This window comes from Haliotis rubra, unplaced genomic scaffold (genome assembly GCF_003918875.1).
Source record: "Haliotis rubra isolate DU_JTF1 unplaced genomic scaffold, ASM391887v1 Scf417, whole genome shotgun sequence".
Classification (NCBI taxonomy): Eukaryota; Metazoa; Mollusca; class Gastropoda; order Lepetellida; family Haliotidae; genus Haliotis; species Haliotis rubra.
Genome location: NW_025767099.1, coordinates 893,210 through 911,037, shown reverse-complemented (window position 1 = coordinate 911,037; position 17,828 = coordinate 893,210). Strand labels below are relative to the sequence as shown.

Sequence of the window (17,828 nt, the reverse complement as noted above, 5' to 3'; positions counted from 1 at the left end):
TATGGGTGTTTCAGCTTGACCTGCACGTACCTACTAATGTTCACGGTGCCATGTCTGTGGACAGTCTGAGGACGTCACACCCTCTCACAGCTGACGTCATGACCCCCTGGGGAGATCAGCGGTATATTTGATACCATCACATACTCTAAGGTGGGGCTATAGAAGTACCATTGTAAACGTTCATGATGGAAGCAAAGTTGCCCTGGCTGATATCCCGTGTGTCTGTGTTTGTTGGTGTGTTTATGTGAGACAGTCTGTGAGAGTGTGTGTTTGTGTGGCTATGTGTGTGAGACTGTATGTGTGTGAGATTGTGTGTGTAAGTGAGAGTGTATGTTAGTGAGAGTGTGAGTGAGAGCGCATGTGAGCGAGTGTATGTGAGTGAGAGTTAGCGAGTGAGTTTAGATTTTCGCCGCTTTTAGCAACTTTAGCAAAATCACAAATGGGTGAGTGAGAGCGTATATGTGTGATAGTGTGAGTGAGAGTGTATGTGAGACAGTATATGTGATTGAATGTGTGTGAGTGTCTGTAAGAATGTGTGGAAGGATGTGCTTTGTCAAATGTAAGTGCCATGGATCGTCCCTTAGATCATGGAAGGCTGGTACTGAGTGATGAGCAACTCACTCACTCACTCACTCACTCACTCACTCACTCACTCACTCACTCAACTCACTCACTCAACCACTCAACCACTCAACCCACTCATCTCTCTCACTCACTCACTCACTCATACACTACTGCTTTACTCTGTATCCTTGAACTGACTACGTTATTGTTCTTTTTGCAGGGATCTGCTATAATCCGGATGATGCACCTCGTCATGGGACAAGACGCCTTCATCCGTGGTCTTAATGTAGGATATATTGTTGTCGGTGTATAGCCCAATGTAACATGACATCACTGATCCAGAGAGAAGGAGATAGACAATACTGTCATAGCTGTTGGTTTTATAGAGTATTAAGTGCGTGCATATGTCGACATTTAAACCTTTCAATTTGCTTTAAAGCATGAGAAATAGCTCTGACAAAATCTGATAATGTTGATCTTTTAATCAGTTTCATAATAATTTAACAAAGTCTCAATTTACCATCAGAGAGAAACAGTTTCCCCTATTACAGAGTACAAACCTAACTATACTGTGTTTTAGAGTGGAATGGTTTGATCAGATAGGCTTCATTATTTGTGTTCGTAGCGTTATCTGGAAGCACAAAAGTTTGGGAACGCAGAACATCAGGACTTATGGGATGCTCTTACTGAGGTAAGATGTATGCTCTTTTCTTATGCTGGTTTTCGTCGATGATTGGGATTTTAGCCCCAGTCACCCGAAAAGCAACAATTCTTTATGCACAGTCTCGTGTCTTCGACTTTTAAGAAACCTGCGACTGTATGTTCCAATGCCATATTTGTTGGCCAATTTAGTTTGTGTCAAGTTTCACTCAGCGCCACTCCCGTACTCATTTTCACCACAATGAGAGCCTTGTTACATCCAAACCACCTCAGGCTTTCATCTTACGTCATGGATTGCCGTGATATAATTTAAAAATACTGTTAAACCTCCCTGAATGGTAAAACCTGGTGTTCGGACAAGATATATCTATGACTGGACGATCAAAGTTGACAAAGTGATTTTTCTCTCTTCTAATATACTCTACTTCGTACAGTTCCTATGTCCAATACTGCCTAATATTTACAGGAAGCCATTGGTAGTGTACTGAAACATGGCATTGTGTACCGTTTCAATGTAATCACATCGGAACATCACAAAATGCTCCACTTCATGCAGTTCCTATGTTCAATACTAATTGTTTACAGGAATCCACTGACAGTGGACTCGGTCTGGACATGACCGAGGTGATGGACCCCTGGGTGACCCAGATGAACTTCCCTGTGGTCAAGGTTTCCGTCACAGCAACTAAAGTCACATTCACTCAACAACGATTCCTCGTCTCGGGTGCAGAAGATGCCAGTCAAGATGTGGGCACATACGGGTATGTCTGTGATGGCAGTGTAAGTCCTGGTAACATACTGAAGTCTGGCACCAATCCGGTTTTCGGTATCATAATCATATTAAAGTGCTTGAAAGATAAATTATTGAAAAATGTGTTTAACGTGATTAAGATGGATGGGAAAGGATTAGGAATTGTAGTAAGTAGTAGTTGTGTTGTAAACTATACTGTTTAAGAATATTTGTTGCAGCTACAAGTGGACGATTCCAATCACGTTCACCGTCAGCAACAACATTAACTTCACCGAAGAATACGCTTACGACAACATCCACTACATGAATGTTAATGGAGATCCCCGTGAGTATATAAACATAGCACGGCTAGGTGTTCCATGTGAGTTATAGTAGGGGAGGCACGCGATGGAAACTGTCTGGCAAAGAATAGTATGTGCAGGCAATAGTCGCGGAAACATTGTAAACCCAAGGTCCAACACACAACTGTGATATCGTATTGGGTACATCACCATGGATTACTCAGTAAGCTTTGTTATATACTAGCCATCATCAAAGATGGGTGTAGTTTGTTTTGCCTGGCAGTTTCATGTAAATGTGTTTATGAAGGGATTGGTCATTAGTATTAATAGGGTCGACGACCGAGCAGACCATCGATCTAGCCGTAAATCGTCCGTCCATCTGTCCTATTGTCTGCCCGTCCGTCAGTCTGTCCAACCCTCCATCCAATTGTCTGTCCATCCATCCATCAATCGCCCATCCATCATCCGTCATCCATCCATTCATCCATCCATCCCTCCCTCCCCTCCATTATCCATCCCTCAATCAATCCTTCCATCCACCATCCATTAATCCGTGCATCCATCTACCCACCACCCATCCAGTCAGCCAGCCAGCCACCCTCTCACCCAGCCAGCCAGCCACCCATCCATCCATCCATCCACCCATCATCCATCCATCCCCATCCATCCATCCATCCATCCATCCATCCACCCACCCACCCATCCATCCATCCATCCTCCAATCCATCCACCCATCCATCCATCCACCCACCCTCCCATCCATCCATCCATCCATCCATCCACCCATCCATCCATCCATCCATCCACCACCCACCCACCCATCCATCCATCCATCCATCCATCCATCCATCCATCCATCCATCCATCCATCCACCATCCATCCATCCATCCATCCATCCATCCATCCACCCACCCACCCATCCATCCATCCATCCATCCATCCATCCATCCATCCATCCACCATCCACCCACCCATCCCAACCATCCATCCATCCACCCACCCACCCATCCATCCATCCATCCATCCATCCATCCATCCAGCTAACCATCCATCCATCCATCAAACCATCCACCCACCCCACCCATTCATCCATCCAAATCCATCCATCCATCACCCACCCATTCATCCACAATCCATCCACCCGACCCACCAACCATCCATCCACCCATCCACCCAAATCCATCCACCCACCCATCCATCCATCCATCCACCCACCCACCCACCCATCCATCCATCCATCCATCCATCCATCCATCCATCCACCCATCCATCCATCCATCCATCCATCCATCCATCCATCCACCCACCCACCCATCCATCCATCCATCCATCCATCCATCCATCCACCCACCCATCCATCCATCCACCCACCCATTCATTAATCCATCAATCCATCCATCCATCCATCCCATCCATCCATCCATCCATCCATCCATCCACCCATCCACCCATCCATCCATCCATCCATCCATCCACCCATCCACCCACCCATCCATCCATCCATCCATCCATCCATCCCACCCACCCATCCATCCATCCATCCATCCATCTCTGTAGGGTGTATATGACACATATGTGATGTTCTAGTGGAGGTTGGTGTAGCTGTCCCACCTGACGGCTGGATCATCGTCAACATACAGGAGTGTGGTTTCTACCGCGTCAACTACGAAGATCAGATCTGGGAAAACATAATAGACTTCATGTCAACCAACCACGAGGTAAACTTGATTAAGAATGTGTCTCTACCGAAGTACTGAATGCTTGGCCGTAGTCTTTCACCTACATCTGGAATACCTTAAGGCAGGCATTTCTGTTCAATTTTTGCAGTTTTTAAACGTTGTATACCACCATCCAACACGACACAGTCAAGGAAAAACTTCATTCCTTGATCCATGGCACATTTGTTAATAAACGTGGTGAACACAGATATCCTTAAGTAACTATCGTCAGTGGTTTGGGACAGTTTGTAAAATATGAAAGCAAAATTTTAGAGAAAAGGGTTTATTGAGAAAACAGATGTGAAATGCTGGAATCATTGCCGGAGACATCTATGTAAAAAGATAGGCAGTAAAACATTGAGACAAGAAGTAAGCATCCCCATGGTTACCACTGCCGGCCTGTTTTATGCATATTAATCAGAAATTAAGAACATGGAATTTAACGAAGAAGTTTAACTTAACGATCATGTACATCAATGATCTAATATCGTTCAACAACCATACAATGGCCAATTCCCTACCCACCTGAACTTGGAATAAAAGAGACCAGTGAGTCGGCCTCATGTGTTTTATATTTGGATCCGAGATTCAGAGCGACAAACTCCCCTCAAGGCTGTATTAGGAAATGGATGGTTTCAACTTTTAACAGTCAACTTTCCTTCATGCAATATTTCAACATTTCAGGCTTGGGTGTTTTGGTGTTTACTTTTGAGTATAATCGAGCTGTTCCTTTCATTAAAGAGCGTCATACCACTCTTGCTCAGAACTTGTTCAATCAAGGTTACAACATTAAAGGCCTCAGTAAAGCTTACGAATGGTCGACATTTCAAAATTTGATGTATCTGTGTCAATACTGATGTCCGATGCAAATCCCTATTTTGCCAGGTAACAACCGATTAGTCTTTGCATTGATATAGGACGGTGCCACCGGTGGGGCGGGGCACGCTCAACTTTTCGAGAACACTTGCTTCCATCAGAATTGTACAATCGTCTCTGCCTTCAGCAGATTTCGTTTGTACGTGGAAAGAATTTTGTCGATTTTGTTAAAATAATAGAAGGCGGAACTTTCCACTTAACGTTTGAATATACATGTATGCAGGCAGTCAATTCCGTTTGATTTGTTAAACTTTTGAATACTTTGGTGCAGTGAGATTGGAATACAGGTGTAACGATAAGGAACAATATGAAGAGCTTGGTTATCACTCTCTCGTATGTATTATTATTATTACTAATATTCTCTCATATGTATTATTATTATTACTAATATTCTCTCATAAGTAGTATTATTATTACTAATATTCTCTCTCATGTATTATTATTATTACTAATACTCTCTCTCATATGTATTATTATTATTACTAATATTCTCTCATATGTATTATTATTATTACTAATACTACTGTATTATTATTATTACTAATACTCTCTCATATGTATTATTATTTACTAATATTCTCTCATATGTATTATTATTATTACTAATACTCTCTCATATGTATTATTATTATTACTAATATTCTCTCATATGTATTATTATTATTACTAATACTCTCTCATATGTATTATTATTATAATATTCTCATATGTATTATTATTATTACTAATACTCTCTCATATGTATTATTATTACTGATACTCTCTCATATGTATTATTATTATTACTATGTATTATTATTATTACTGATACTCTCTCATATGTATTATTATTATTACTAATACTCTCTCATATGTATTATTATTATTACTAATATTATCTCATATGTATTATTATTATTACTTATATTCTCTCATATGATCATTAACGATGCTTGGTACTAATGGCAAAGTGAGTACACTCTCCCACTGGTCATCCCGTGGTAACTAAATGCTGTTGTTATAAGCTTTTATTGGTCATTCTGGTCTCAAGTTGTCATTACAGCGTAAATACTGCTGTATTACTAAATGCTGTTGTTATAAGCTTTTATTCCCCATTCTGGTCTCAAGTTGTCATTACAGCGTAAATACTGCTGTATTACTAAATGCTGTTGTTATAAGCTTTTATTCCCCATTCTGGTCTCAAGTTGTCATTACAGCGTAAATACTGCTGTATGAGGATGTATCAGGGTTCTGTTCGCCGTTCATCTGTCATGTTGTCATGGTATGCTAAATGCTGCAGCAATACAACGTTCTAATGTCAACACCTAAATGAAAGCTGGGTGATCACTAACTAATACACAGAAAAGGAATGAGAGTGTCAGACATTGTGACATGCCAACAGATTTTGTGACATATCGTCATGTTAACACACAGTGTACATAACAATACACCCTTCTACAGGGCAGGCCTGCTGGCTCAGTCTATCGCCCTTAAGACAGTCAACTACCTCAGTAAGGATCTGGATTATGCCCCTTGGCGAGCCTTCAGCCGGGAACTTGGCTACGTGGAAAACATGTTAGAACGGACTCCATTGTATGGAATGTTTCAGGTAGAGAATTTCACATTTAAGATAAATTTCATTCACGCTTTAAGAGAATGTGCATGTGACTTTACATAACAAACAATCGTCTGGACATGTGTGGCCACCAACCTACTGGGACAAGTTACCGCAGCTGCAAAACTGAGTCTCAGTGAGTGAGTGAGTGAGTATGGTTTTACGCCGCTTTTTAGCAATATTCCAGCAATATCACGGCGGAGGACACCAGAAATGGGCTTCACATATTGTACCCATGTGGGGGAATCGAACCCGGGCCTTCGTCGTGACGAGCGGACGCTTTAACCACTCGGCTACCCCACCGCCCCCTCAGTAAGTGTGTGTGTGTGTGTGTGTGTGTGTGTGTGTGTGTGTGTGTGAGAGGAGTGTTTTGTCTACTACTTAATTTATGTATTATTTTACCTGTCATGGGAAGCCCGGAGATTTAAATGTCAACTTTGACAGATCGCACACAGTCAGCTATAATTTGCATTCAGTCAAATGCGGTACATCATTACCAAATACATCGTATAAATTTCACAGACAGGCAGACAGACTGTCTGAGTCTGTCTGTCTCTCTGTCATCTGTCTGTCTGACTTCTGTCTGTCTGTCTGTCTGTCTGTGCGTGTGTATACATTTCATTTGTGTTACAGGTGTTCATGAACAAAACAGTTGCCACTCCGTATTCTTCCCTTGGAACCAACATCACAGAGGACATGCCGCCAGTAGACAAGTGAGTGTCTTTACATGAGGTGCTACATGAAGAAGCTGTACCTCTTGTGTCGCGTGGTCTTGTGCATAGAGTCCAGGTCACAAATCAGGTACCGCCTCCGTGGTGTAGTGGTAAGAGCGTCCGCCCGGAGAGCGGAAGGTCGTGGGTTTGATGCCCGACCGCGTCATACCAAAAGACGTTAAAATATGGTTCTTGTTGGTCCCTGCCTGGCGCTCGGCATTAATGGGTACAACAAGGACTGGTCAGCTCGGAGTCAGTATAATGTGTCTGAGTGGGGTATTCATGCTTCACTGCGGCATGGTATCTCAGTGGGCTAGCACTATAAAACCAGCTTAAGTCTGGGCTAGTACAAGCAGCCGCACATACACATACACACGCATGCACGTCGTCATATGAGCGAAATATTCTCAAGCACGACGTTAAACCCAACATCACCTCACCTCCACCTCACCTCACCTCACAAATCAGGTGAAGTTAAGCAACGGGCGCGGAGAGTCCTTCATTGGGTGACCGTGTTTGGGTGATGGGTGACCGAGTTTCTGGGACTTCAGTCCTGCCCCACAACGAAGCACATGTGATACATGTGGTCTCATATTAGGCAAGTGAGTTTGTTCAAAACTGCCTCTGTTCACCCAGCAGAAAATGGGTACCAGGGGGGATAGTCATGTCACTATAACCCTCTAGCGCCTAACAGGCAGCTTGGGTTATACCGGAGTTATAATAATCAGATTGTTCGGGCGCTTCGAGCATGCATTGTGCATGGAGCAATGTGCAGGATGAATGGACTATTTTATTATTATTATTTGTTTATTTATTTGGCAGGTATATGACAGCGGTCATTAAATTATAGAGTCTGTCCTAAACAATCTAAATGAATGATTTACTTCATGAACATCGATCTATGTAATTGCCAATCGATGGCATGCAACAATCAAGTCACAGTCTGACCACCCGATTCCGTTAGTCGCCTCTTACAACAAGCATGGGTTACTGAAGACTAATTCTAACCCGAGTCTTCAAAGGGGAGCCAGGCGCGGTTTTTTACCCATACCTTTTATGGCAGATATGAAGCAAAAGCACGTTGTGTTTTTTGATAATGGGCTGGAGATGTAGGACCCTGGATAACCGAAGATGGATCCAATGTTGCAGGATTGAGATTGCTCAGATGGTGTCCATGGCCTGTAACTATGACTACCAAGAGTGTGTGGACACAGCTGTGAACAATATGGACAACTGGATGGCCGGCCAGCCCAACAGGTAGGTGGAACAAGGCTGACCGACAAACGAGAAATCAAATAAGTGAATACATATTGCAGATTTGAACAGTAATAGAAATTAATAGCTGGGAACATGTCTGTGTATTGAAATACACCTGCTCTGCTGGGTCATTGCAAATCTGTCCATTACCTTTCAGTAATGGAGACTTTCCCTGAGAAAAGTCACCATTACCAACATGGAATAGTACTCATTACTTAAATAGAACAAACACAACTTTATACTTTATCGATTATTTTGATTGTTTTCCCAGAAATTACAGTTAGTTGACATTCACACTAACAGTAACAGAAATGTTGTTTTTTAACTGTCATCAGACTTCTCTATGTTAGTACTAGAACAGGCGGTAGAACTGGCTGACCCAGGAACTGAAGCATGACCTTGCAGAAGAGAACTCAACTTCCTTTTTTGAGCCGAGTTGGCAGGCTTATAGCTCCTCACTGTGCTTGACCGGTGCCCAGTTACCTCGCATATCAATTGCTCGTCAACACCAGCCTCAAACAAACGAGTAACGGCTGTGGCGCGTAGCGAGTAGTTGGTCCTATGTTCGGTCAATCCAGCTCTTTGGCAAATGTCCGACACCGTAGCAGCTAGACTGTGGCGGCCAACTGCTTGACTGCTGTACCATACGTCGCCCACTGGATTTCGTAATGGTCGCAAGTAGAAGGGGTCACTGTCTGTTTTGGGGTCTATGGGTTAAATATTTTTAAAAGAGTTCAACCAAACACCTTTCTGGCTTGTCAACGTTCTCATAGGCCCGCACAGATTTTGCTTTACACTTCCGATGCTTAAGCCCCCCCTGATTGGACTTAGATAAGACGTCCTCAGTATAGATCAGAACACGTCCGTGTTGATCAGACGATAACGAGAACTGAGAAGTCCTTCCGACGCGCAAATTTCGGTGTTCCTGGCCACCTCTGAGGGCGAAATTAATCCCAACCAAGTAGAAAATAGTGTCCAATAATTGCTTAGGGTTATCACTCCCAAGAACACCTTTTGCCCATGGAACTTCCTCCTCCTCTGGCGTGATCACTTCGGCTTGAACCGGTGGCTTACTGGATGGATCCTTAGCGCGACGTTTCATCATGTTATCCAGGGTGTTCTTTATTTGCAAAAAGGCGTCATCCGTTAAGAACTTGTGGGCTTTGCTAATGCTGTCCATGTGTAACTGGAGGCAGATCACAAGTCCATATAACGTGTCAGACAGGAAATCAGTGCCGTCCGTCTTCTTCACCTCACAGACAAATCTGTATAGTTCAATTCGTCAACGCTCATTTCCTCCAGTGGTACCATAATGAAGCTTAGGTTCCTGTAAGTGTCCGCTGCTAGTTTGTTTCTGTTACTTTGCCATTCTCTGAATAAAGTTGTAGCCCATTTCATTTTTGATACTGTGATGTCGGCAAACATGAAAGGTCAAAAGTCAAATGATAAGATATAGAGTATATGATATCATAAACTAATATATACTAAACTTCAACTTTAAATACTCCAAAGTGTTCGAAACTGACGACAGACAATAAACTGAGAACGGTCATAAATGTTAAACACAATCGCTAACAGAATTAACAAAACGAATCTGTACATGTTATTGTAACATCTCTGAAGCTTTCTGAAAATCTCTAAGAGACGAGTAAGATTTAACGTAATAATTATTATAACACAATCACTTTATAAATGCCAATTCCATTTCATGTTCGGAGAAAGCATACAAAACAAATCCAGTACAAATGTTAAAGTTTACCGTGCGCGTTACTTTATATACTTTTGAAAACAATTCTAGAATTATCATTTTAAAGTAAACATCCGAAAAGAACGTGTACTTATTTTTTGGTTTGTAGATCATTCAGTATGTTGTCAGGAACGGGCTCGTGAAAACGACTGCCACTGTGGGTAACCGACGTCTCCGACGCGTTCCCTCCCTTCTTGTCAGTTTCATACGTAGTTTCATACGTTGATTGCTTCTCAGCGACTATACAAGATGCCACTAACTCGTCATCCGACTGAGTGATTTTGTCACCGAAACCCTCCAAAACGTCACCAACAATAACTTTATCAGCAGTTTCATCTGAAGATATATCCGAATATTGCGTTGTGTATGTTGACTGGGTCAAAAACATGGCATCATCATCTGAGCTGTCGATGTCCATCCTTATGACTGTCTTCTGACACGTGGTTCAAGTAATGGAGACATACGGGTTTTCGCGCACAAAATCACGTGCATTTTATACCATTATTAAAGTAATGGAGACATACGGGTTTATACAACCCAAACGTGCAAGGTATGACATTTGCTGACGTAATGGAGACAAACGGGGTGACACGGGTACAAAGCACGTCGAGTTATTTCATTTGGTGAAGTAAGGGGGACATACGGGTTTACACGCATACAACGCACGTGAAAAGTAGCAGTTCGTTCTTTGACGCATAGAGGGTCTCCACGAAGGAGAGAGTTGATTTAATACATTTACCGAATACAAGCGGATATTTTTTTCTAAAATGGTTTATTAAGGTTTAACTGAAAAAAATATTTGGTGTTCATTAATCTGCATTGTATTCCCCGTAGGTTTGGAGTATTTTAAGTCGGAGAAAGTCCTCGTATCTGTCCATTCCTGAAAGTTAATGTAGCCTCGGACCTTCGGGCCTCGTCTCCATTACCTTTCAGGAATAGACAGATACGAGGACTTTCTCCTATACGTAAATACCATGTACCGGGGAATAATCATTGTACTATGCGACGACAAGCATACTAGATATATACTGTTCCTACATAACGGCATTTATTACACGGATAATAAAGGGTAAATTGGAAAAGAATTGCCATATTGCGCATATAAACAATAATAATTGATGTTCCATATTTCTTGTTCATTTTCCATAAATGCCGACCCGATGTTGTAGCAAATATATATGACAAACGTGTCATAGCTACGAGGATTGGAATGGTTGTTTCGTAAACTTGGGTTATTCGGGGTAAGATGTCATGTTGTATTAGCTTGGAGCATGTCCCTGTGGCATGGGGATCAACGCTAGATAAGTGACCATATTGATAAAACATTAAAAGGTTGGCTCAAATACCGTTGAGAATAGAGACTGATTTCAATTATTCCTCTACAGTTTGTCAAATGTTTCAATCTGGCTTGAAACTCTTTATTTCTACACATTGGTAGGCATTCTTTTTTGCTTGAGGCACCCTTAGGACAACAGCTATTCTGATCCAGACTCACCAAGGGTCATAGATTGGACGTCAGCAAGCGTTAACGTCTACCCTCTTGTTGACGTAGCAGCGTCAGACGTTATCAATGTCGATGTAGATGGTGATAATGTTGTTGGAGACATCTCCTAATGTAGACAACAGTTGAATTTGCAGGTTCCAATGCAGAAAGTCAGTTGTAGCTGTATCACGAGGGGTATCTGGTTTTAAGCATCCTGCGTTTGATGCAGGTATACGAACCGACATGGGGACACAGCAAACCACATGTGCCCCTATTGATATACATATCAATACATATTATTTTTGATATCCTGCCTGTTACACCACTGAACTTTCTGCAACTTACTGGAACAGTAAACCAAATCAACAGCCATATGATGCTTTGGATTACTTAATAATCATCATTGGAGAACGGCTTTCCAACATGTGGCATTGGAAAACAAATGATATCAACAGTTAAGATTAAAATGTACAAATTCAAAGAATACTGTGACACCAATGACATTTTGTGTTACACCACTGATTTTTCTTTACCTCACTCTAAATATAAATCCAAATTAATTGCCTTTAATTGATAATTAACAGATTTAAACAGCTCAACAGCAAATTCTGAACACTCAGATTTTTTAAAAGGTTTTAAAAATAATATACAAAGCAATAAAATGAACAAATTGTAGTAATATTGTTACACCAATGACATTTTTGTTACACCACTGATTTTTATTGAATTAACTTCAACGATAAATTCAAATTAATTGCCTTTAATTGATCATTAATAGAATTGAACAGCTCAATAGCAACTTTTGAACACTCAGATTTTAAAAGGTTTTTCAAAATAATATTAAAACAATAAAATGAACATATTGTAGTAATACTGTTACACCAATGACATTTTTGTTACACCACTGATTTTTCTGAACTTTATATACTAATATACCAGAACAAATTACCTTCACAGACTTTACATGAGTTAATGGTCATAAAATATACTGGATAAATACAATGCAAAGCAGCTGAGTTTTGTGAACAAGTGACTTAAATGAATATTTTGCCAGTGGTGTATAAACAAAATTGTCAGTGGCGTAACATTTTCCCATGTTATACCACTGACAGTTACACCACTGACCTATTCCCACTTTTATGAACTTTATAACAATTAATGCTCCCTAACCACAGACCACCTGGCATAAATGTTGATGTTTTTAGCAACTTTGATGTACTTTTAAATAAACATTGTTATGAAAAGAACACATGAATAAGAAATCAACGTTACATCACTGACTCGATAAAAAGTTATGGTCTTGCCCACCATTTAATCCGTCATTGTAATGGGATTGAAATTTGATTTGAAAAAAGCGATCAACTTGATCAACAATATCCAGGTATTTGTTTCATAATCGAGATGTATAAAGGGGTTAATTCCTCCCAGGCGGAATTAAAGTTTTATCAAGATCTCATGGACCAATCAGATCTAACCAGTCAGACATGAAGGTAAGATGGCCGTGTGTACCATCTGATATATTCTGATATGTGACTCCGGAAGTATTTATTTGAAGCATGTATCCGGACCTGGGCAGTATGTACTATTGTACAGCCGTGTATACCATCTTGTATATTCTGACATGTTAACCCGGAACTACTTATTTGCAGCATGTATCCGGACCTGCGCAGTACGTACTATTGCACAGCCGTGAGACACGGAGGACTGGAACACTGGCAGTTTGTATATGAGAAATACCACACGGAGCAGAGTAGCTCTGAGAAGAGTAGACTGAGACGAGCCTTGTCTTGCACCACAGAAACCTGGCTGCTGCAGAGGTTGGTGTTAAACAAGGAGTTATTTTGTGGGGGCTTCGATTTGGGGTTTCAGTTAATTTCGTGACAATTTGAGTATTTATTCACATAATTCGATTATTTTCTCGAAAATCCGAAAGGATTATCGACGTATCGAGAATGAATCGAAATTTCAAGTTTTTAAATAAATTTGAAACAAGAAGAATATATTTCAAATCATAATATGTAATCGAATTTCTTTTTTAAAAAAGACATTTATGCTACAAAAGTGGCACCATTAGTCAACTGGACTGCCATAGCTCTTATTCAACAGGACTGCCTTCTTAGCTCACAGCTCTATTCAACAGGACTGCCTTAGCTCACATTCTCTTATTCTCAACATACTAACTAATAGAAAAACCCATTGAATGACATTTAGAAGTTATATACATCGATTCTTTAAAACTGAGGAGCACAATATTTCAGAGCATATGCTTATTGTATCGAAATGACACATGTAATGCGCCCATCCACTACCTCAAGAGCTCACATTTCGATATCCCTACACTAATCTTAGCGTACATTTACCTGAAGATATAGAGGATACAATCTCCCGAACGGAACTATTACCTATATTATATACACTAAAATATCTAACAAGTAACAACTTTCTATAAAATGTTTTTCTTCAGCTCAAACTATAAATGACATGTTTCCCCTCGTGGATAATTTCAAGGCTGAGTCCAACTCAGGTCTAGATTGATTGGACAAGTCCAGGTATCTCAGCTCAAGTCTGAAATTAGGCATTGTTCTTGGGTCCATTTAAATTATGTTTGTCTCAGAATTATATAAATGTTTCTCAAAGAACAAAGAACTCGATCTATACTTTTATAGAAGACTTCATTTCTGAGACTAAATGTCGGTCTGCACTTGCCCAGGTTGCTAGACATGTCGGTCAACGCCAGCGAGGTCCGGCCCCAGGACGCTCGGACCACCATCACCTATGTGGCGAACAGCCCGTGGGGGCGTGACCTAGCCTGGAACTTCGTCACGTACAACTATGCCCGTCTCACTGAAGTGTAAGTCTGCATCATGTATAAGGACCCGTGAAGATCCGGGTTAGAATTGCTCTTCAGTAACCCATGCTTGTCGTAAGAGGCGACTAACGGGATCGGGTGGTCAGGATCGATGACTTGGTTGACACAGGTCATCGTATCCCAATTGCGTACATCGATGCTCATAACAGGATTGTCTGGACCAGACTCGAACATTTCATCGATCTAAGCAATTGGAATATAGAAAATCTCATCCAAGTGTCTACTGATATCAATTATATCAACACGAGTTGATAAAGTTACAAATATCCGAGGCTTGCCGAGGATATGTTTACCTTTATCAACGAGTGTTGATATAATTGATATCAGTAGACACGAGGGTGAGATTCTGTTTATCATCAAAAATCATTCATTATTAGATTTCAATGAAAAATGTACATCTCTCAACACTACTACCATCATCAAGTTGATGACGTCATAGCATTGTCAGGGCATTGTACAAAATCTACTGTCAAAACGATATCTCTTAGGAGATATCATGATCTCACACAAGCGATATCTCCTGTGGAACACAGTTTTGGATGATAAATTGTGACACGTGTGGACCAAATCAGCGAAACTGATTCAACCTTGTTCAACCTGGTTCATGGTTCAATACCGTCATCTTTCAGTTGTTTCTGAATTTTGTAGTTGCGTGTTTTGATCGGTTCTGTTTCCTCTGTTCACGTGTGTCAAGTAACTTATGTTTCCAAGTAAAAATCGTCTCCAGCATATAGAGACTCATCCGAGAAATCAGCTTCAGTTATGTTCCGTTTGCTCTGTTCACATGATCATATAAAATATTTCACAGAATTCAGTCCGTTTCCGGCGTGGGGAGACTTCTGCGTGAAATCAGCGTCAAATTCAACACTGAACAAGAATACAAAAAGGTACAGCTAGGGTTTTGTTTCGGATGTTTGTTTGTTTTTCTTTTTATCATCTTATTAGCTATTGAGTCCTCATTGCAAAATCTATGTTAATGTTACTGTGGTAGCGCCGTCCATGTCGGTGGTGACAGTAGTGACTGAGTGAGTGAGAGAGTGAGTTTAGTTTTACGCCGCTTATAGCAATACTCCAGCAATATCACGGCGTACACCAGAAATGGGCTTCACACATTGTACATATGGAGAATCGAACCCGGGTCTCCGGTATGACAAGCGAACGCTTTAACCACAAGGCTAACCCCACCCCACCCCACCCCCCACCCCCCTGCTCACAGTAGTGGTTAAAGTGGAGACTATAATGCGCCATAAAACAATATTAAGTTACATTGCCCAAATTAAACGTTTCCATCTGTTGACGGTTTTGGATCAGAAAACTTATAATGATAATAAAACTTAAAATAATATAATTTTGGTGTAGCCTTGCGGTTAAAGCAAAGCCCATTTCTGTTGTCACCTGCCTTGAGTTTGCTGCAGCATTGGTAAAAGCCGTATTAAACTCAACCCATTTACGCACTGATGGGATGATCGTGTCACCGTATTTCGATGGCGTGGAACGTTGCTTATAATATCAATCACGGGTTTGTCGGATCAAGACATGTAGTTATTTATCTTGCCTCACACATAAATGTCGTTTTCTGATTGGCTGAGCGCTCTTCTATTATTTTCAATGTACCCAGCGTACAAGCGAGTAACATTTTCTATGTACCCCGCTGGTAATGCCGAACTCATTTGGTACTTCGTAGTAGTAATGCTTTATCTCGAATAACATTGAATCACGTATGATGTACGGAAATTACCGATGTTTTGCGAATGCAAATCGATAGAAGGGAGATAACTCTAAATTAGTTTTTCTTGTCTTGTCGTCTGGTACTCCATACTATGATCCGATACCCGTGCTTCAAACAGTTCTAAATTACCATTGAGGTGTTCTGTAAGATAAATAGGTTGTTCACTGGTCCCTGAGGGCGAGGGTCCCTGAACATAAAGAAACATCGAGGGTACATCAACCCATGGGCCCCGAGGGACCAGTGAACAACTTGTAATGTCTCCACCTTATTAACTCGCTCAATTATCTCGTTATTCCAGGTTCAAGACTTCATGAACAGCGATGAGGATTTCTCTGGAGCTGGTTCAGCTTTCACTCAGGTACTGGACTCAACCAGGGCCAACATTGAGTGGCTCAGAAAGAACTACGACACCTTCCAGAACTGGCTGCAGATTCAGACAAGGAACTGAAACTCTCTTCATCCGACGATAGCCACTTATCATGAAGGCTGTTATCACGGAATGGATGGGAACGAAATTTGAGATCTTCGTGAACTGGATCGAAAATTTGACAAGGAACTAAAATTGTCTTAATCCAAAGATATGGACATGTATCACTTATGGTGTGATCATGGATCTACACGGAATGGGTGGGAACGAACTTTGATATCGTAAATCAGACAATTAGCTAAAACTCTCTTAATGCATATACAACGGACTCCCTCCATACCGACATCCCTCTAATCGGCCATTCCCTGTAAACTGACATATTTATTTGGTCCCGAATTTGTCCCTATATAATATCATTTAAGAAACCCCCTCTAATCCCACATGCCTCTATTCGAATTCTGACACTCTGGTCCCAAAACATGTTTTTAGTGCAAATTGACTCTCTCTAAAACGACATAGTGTGTATTTAGCAATCAACATGCTTGTACGGGAGGTGACCTGCCAAGGCGTAATAGGATTAACTGTTAATTACTCACCAACTTTTAAAATGCGAATCAAACAGCTAATTACTTGTTCATTGGATTCACAAAGTGGTGAAATCACATGTTAAGTTCTGGTAATGAGTTTATACAAACTCTCTAAACATGTATATATTTAAGACCTCGGATCAATCTAAACTTCGACATTTTTCACCGGTCCCAAAGGGATGTCGGTTTAGAAGGAGTCCACTGTATATATAGTTCATGTATTCTATATTTAAGACTTGTGTTACGTATCAATATTGACAGGAGTATTGCCGAAATTATGAGTAGTTTTAGATAAAGTTAAAATAATGTGAAATTAATCGAAATGAGCAAAATATAATCGAACTAGCGTGCTAAAATTTTCGAACTTTCGGGATTTTTGTTATTGAAATAACGAGAAAATTCGGCTTAAAAATAACTTATTTAGCACCAATATGATTTTATACCATTTCATTGATCTACCGTCAGTCATCACGTGCAGTCAACACTAATTTGCAGAGCACGTGAACGGAATTTTGATGGTAGCATTTTAAACAAGCGCGCTGTTTTTGAAATCAGAGTAGTTAGACTAGTAAAATAGACAGCCTACCCTTTTGTCGGGTTTTTTCAACCTAGTGTCTTCAAACTGGAGCAC

General features: G+C 40.8%; 1 protein-coding gene and 1 long non-coding RNA gene across 2 annotated transcripts; both read left to right on the top strand.

Annotated features, from left to right (window-relative positions):
* Nucleotides 1–20: 20 nt before the first annotated feature.
* LOC124288410 lies at nucleotides 21–1,256 on the top strand. The gene is made up of 3 exons (XR_006901442.1): nucleotides 21–150; nucleotides 785–850; nucleotides 1,190–1,256. It is a non-coding gene; the product is annotated as an uncharacterized LOC124288410 (long non-coding RNA).
* Nucleotides 1,257–1,837: 581 nt separating this feature from the next.
* LOC124288397 (aminopeptidase Ey-like) lies at nucleotides 1,838–16,815 on the top strand. Its single transcript, XM_046724915.1, has 10 exons — nucleotides 1,838–1,985; nucleotides 2,194–2,300; nucleotides 3,845–4,007; nucleotides 6,292–6,439; nucleotides 7,079–7,158; nucleotides 8,308–8,415; nucleotides 13,295–13,462; nucleotides 14,356–14,496; nucleotides 15,323–15,401; nucleotides 16,542–16,815. The coding sequence occupies exons 1-10, from the start codon at nucleotides 1,840–1,842 to the stop codon at nucleotides 16,689–16,691; spliced, it is 1,290 nt and encodes a 429-aa protein (XP_046580871.1). The 5' UTR covers nucleotides 1,838–1,839; the 3' UTR covers nucleotides 16,692–16,815.
* The last annotated feature ends 1,013 nt before the right edge of the window (nucleotides 16,816–17,828 follow it).